General features: G+C 59.1%; 2 protein-coding genes across 2 annotated transcripts in view; both read left to right on the top strand.

Annotated features, from left to right (window-relative positions):
• EMH_0017120 (CW-type zinc finger domain-containing protein, putative) overlaps window positions 1-1,198 on the top strand; it is a gene marked incomplete at both ends in the record, with an annotated part of 6,260 nt that extends 5,062 nt beyond the window's left edge. Inside the window, 3 exon segments of the mRNA XM_013500816.1 lie at window positions 3-257; window positions 261-1,043; window positions 1,047-1,198. Coding sequence (XP_013356270.1) covers window positions 3-257; window positions 261-1,043; window positions 1,047-1,198 — 1,190 coding nt within the window.
• A 92-nt stretch (window positions 1,199-1,290) lies between these two features.
• Window positions 1,291-2,908, top strand: part of EMH_0017110 (uncharacterized protein) — a gene marked incomplete at both ends in the record, with an annotated part of 3,115 nt that continues 1,497 nt past the window's right edge. The window contains one exon of the mRNA XM_013500815.1: window positions 1,291-2,908. Within this exon, the coding sequence (XP_013356269.1) occupies window positions 1,291-2,908 (1,618 nt within the window).

Below are 2,908 nucleotides of genomic sequence, written 5' to 3'. Positions count from 1 at the left end.
GGATACGTTGCCTGCTCCTTCGGGTGCTCGTCGTGCTGCTGCCAGCAGCAGCAGCAGCAGCAGCAGCAGCGGCGGTGGCGGAGAAGACACAGCAGCAGCAGGTGCTGCTGGATCGGGCAGCAGCAGCAGCAGCTATTACGAAATAGATATGCAGCAGCAGCAATCTCAGGATGGTTTGTGTGTGAGTAAGCAGAGTACACGATCAACAACAACAGCAACAACAGCAGCAGTAGCAGCAGCAGCAGCAGCAGCAGCAGNAGCAGCAGCAGCAGCAGCAGCAGCAGGAGGAAACAACGATGCATGCATGCATCTAGACTTTGCCCACTCTATACGATGGCCGGGGCTGGAGACAATGAGTGTTGCTGCTGACGAAGATGACTGGCCCTGTGAGTCTGTCTCCTGCAGCAGCAGCGAGGGGGAGGAGGAGACAAACACCCCAGCAGCAGCAGCAGCAGCAGCAGCAGCAGCAGCAGGGGGGGGAGGGGGAGGGGGAGAAGCAGCAGCAGCAGCAGCAGCGAAAGAAGCAGCAGCAGATGATGTTCCTGCAGCAGAAACGGAAACGAAAGACCCTGCTGCAGCAGCAGCAGCAGCTGCTGCTGCTGCTTCTGCTGCTGCTGCTGCTGAATGTCCTAATCGTTGTCTGGTTGTTCCTACGGACCCCAACAGTGCTGCTGCTTTCTCTGTTGCTGCTGCTGCGCTGCAGCCGCGGGAGCTGCAGCAGATTGCTGCTTCTCTCACGCAGCAGCTGCAGCAGTGGTGCCCTGTATTGAGGGGACAGATACCTTATAAGATGCTGAAAACATACAGGCCGCTGCAGCAGCAAGCATGTGCTGCTGGGGTGTATACGCAGCAGCAGCAGCAGCAGCAGCAGCAAGAACGTGTACAGAAACTCATACAACAAGAGCAGCAGCTGCAGCTGCAGCAGCAGCTGCAGCAGCAGAAACGCCTCCTCGTTGCAGCAACAACCCAGGTGTGTCAGCTCTTCGATATGCGAGACCTGCTGGGGGCTGTGTGTCTAGCGGACCCCACAGTGCAGCAGCAGCNCAGCAGCAGCAGCAAGAGCAGCAGCAGCAAGATATGCAGCAGGAAGAAGATGAGGAACAGCAGCAGCAGCTCCTGCAGCAGCAGCAGCAGCAGCAGCATAACCTTCGTAGATCTGCTGCTGCTGATGATGTCGCCCCCAGCAGCAAACGCCTGAGAAGGGCACAAGGTGCTGCTGCTGCTGCTGCTGCTGCTGCTGCAGCTGCTGCAGCAGCAGCAGCGGCTGCTGCTGTCGATACACCTGACACAATGAAAGGCAGTACTGCTGCTTCAGATGCTGCTGCAGCAGAAGTTGCTGCTGCACAGGTTGCTGCTGCGGGAGAGGATCTTGCTGCAGCAGCAGCAGCAGCAGCAGCAGCAGCAGCAGCAGCAACAGATACAATTCCAGCAGCCCTTAAAAGCGAGACGCCAGAGGAGGCGGCCGCTGCAGCAGCAGCAACCGAAGCAGCAGCAGCAGCAGATTTGCTTTCACTTGCTGCTGCAGAAGCCAGCAGCAGCAGCAGCAGCAGCAGCAGCAGCAGCAGCAGCAGCAGCACAGAGGAAGCGAAGGCTACAGAGGAGGAGGGTGCTGCCCCTGAGTGGGTCGACCAGACAGCAGCAGCAGAACAGCAGCAGCAGCAACAGCAGCAGCAGCAACAGCAGCAGCAGCAGCAGCTGGAAGAAAGCAAGCAGGAAGCCGTTGCTGCTGCTTCAGAGGAGGGCACGGTTGCTGCTGCTGCTGCTGACACAGCAGCAGCAGCAGCAGCAGCAGCAGCAGCTCCAGATGCAGCATCCACCGCAGAGACAGGGTCTGATGCCGCAGCTGCAGCAGCTGCTGCGATGGCAACAGCAGCAGTTGCTGCTGCAGCAGCTGCTGCTGCTGCAGCAGCTGCTGCTCCTCAAGAAGACAAAGTACCTTCAGCTTTGGGGGAGTCGCAGCAGGTTGCTGCAGAGACAGCAGCAGCAGCAGCAGCAGCAACAGCAACAGCAGCAGCAGCAGCAGAGGAAACAACTGGGGATGTAGCAGCAGCAGCAACAACAGCGGAAACAGCAGCAGAAGCAGCTGAACGAGCAGCAGCAGCACGCGCAGCAACAACAACAACAGCGGCAGCAGCAGCAGCAACCGAAGCAGCAGCAGCAGCTGAGGGGTCAGCAGCAGAAGGTCATCCAGCGGCAGCAGCAGACACAGCGAAGCACGAAGCAGAACAAGCAGCAGCAACAGCAGCAGCAGCAGCAGCAGCAGCAGCAGCAACAGACGCTGCTGCGGTAAAGGCAGCTAAGGCAGAAGAAACAGCAGCAGCAACTTCTGCTGCAGAAGGAACAGATGATGCTTCTACAGCAGCAGCAGCAGCAGCAGCAGCAGCTGCTGCTGCTGCTGCAGCTGCTGCTGCTGCACCTGACTCCCCAACGAAAGCCGCAGCAGAAGCAGCACCAGCACTAAAGGAGAAGGAAGCAGCAGCAGCAGCAGCAGCGGCAGCAACGGGAGCAGCAACACGACGTTCTATGAGCGGGCCCAAGGATGCTGATGACGCAGCAGCACCAGCAGCAGCAGCAGCAGCAGCAACAGCAGCAGAGCGGGTTGCTGCTGCTGCAGCAGGCGCAACGACACCTGCAGCAAAATCCCCAAAGCGCGAAGCATCAGATCAAAGAAAGAAGACAGCAGCAGCAGCAGCAGCAGCAGATACAACTGCAGCAGAACCAGCAGCAGCAGCAGCAGAGCCAGCAGCAGTAGCAGCAGCGACTGCAGCAGCAGCAGCAGCAGAAGATGATGATGATGAAAGGGACCCTTGGGCACCTCTGTTGTCTCCTGCAGAGGAGGAGATGTTCAGCAGCAAACGCAGCAGCGGCAAGGCCTCACCCTGCGACAGCAGCAGCAGCAGCAGCAGCA

This window comes from Eimeria mitis, genomic scaffold (genome assembly GCF_000499745.2).
Source record: "Eimeria mitis Houghton genomic scaffold, Emh_scaff590, whole genome shotgun sequence".
Classification (NCBI taxonomy): domain Eukaryota; phylum Apicomplexa; class Conoidasida; order Eucoccidiorida; family Eimeriidae; genus Eimeria; species Eimeria mitis.
Note: the sequence above shows the minus strand (reverse complement) of the source record. Positions and strands in the feature narration are given on the sequence as shown.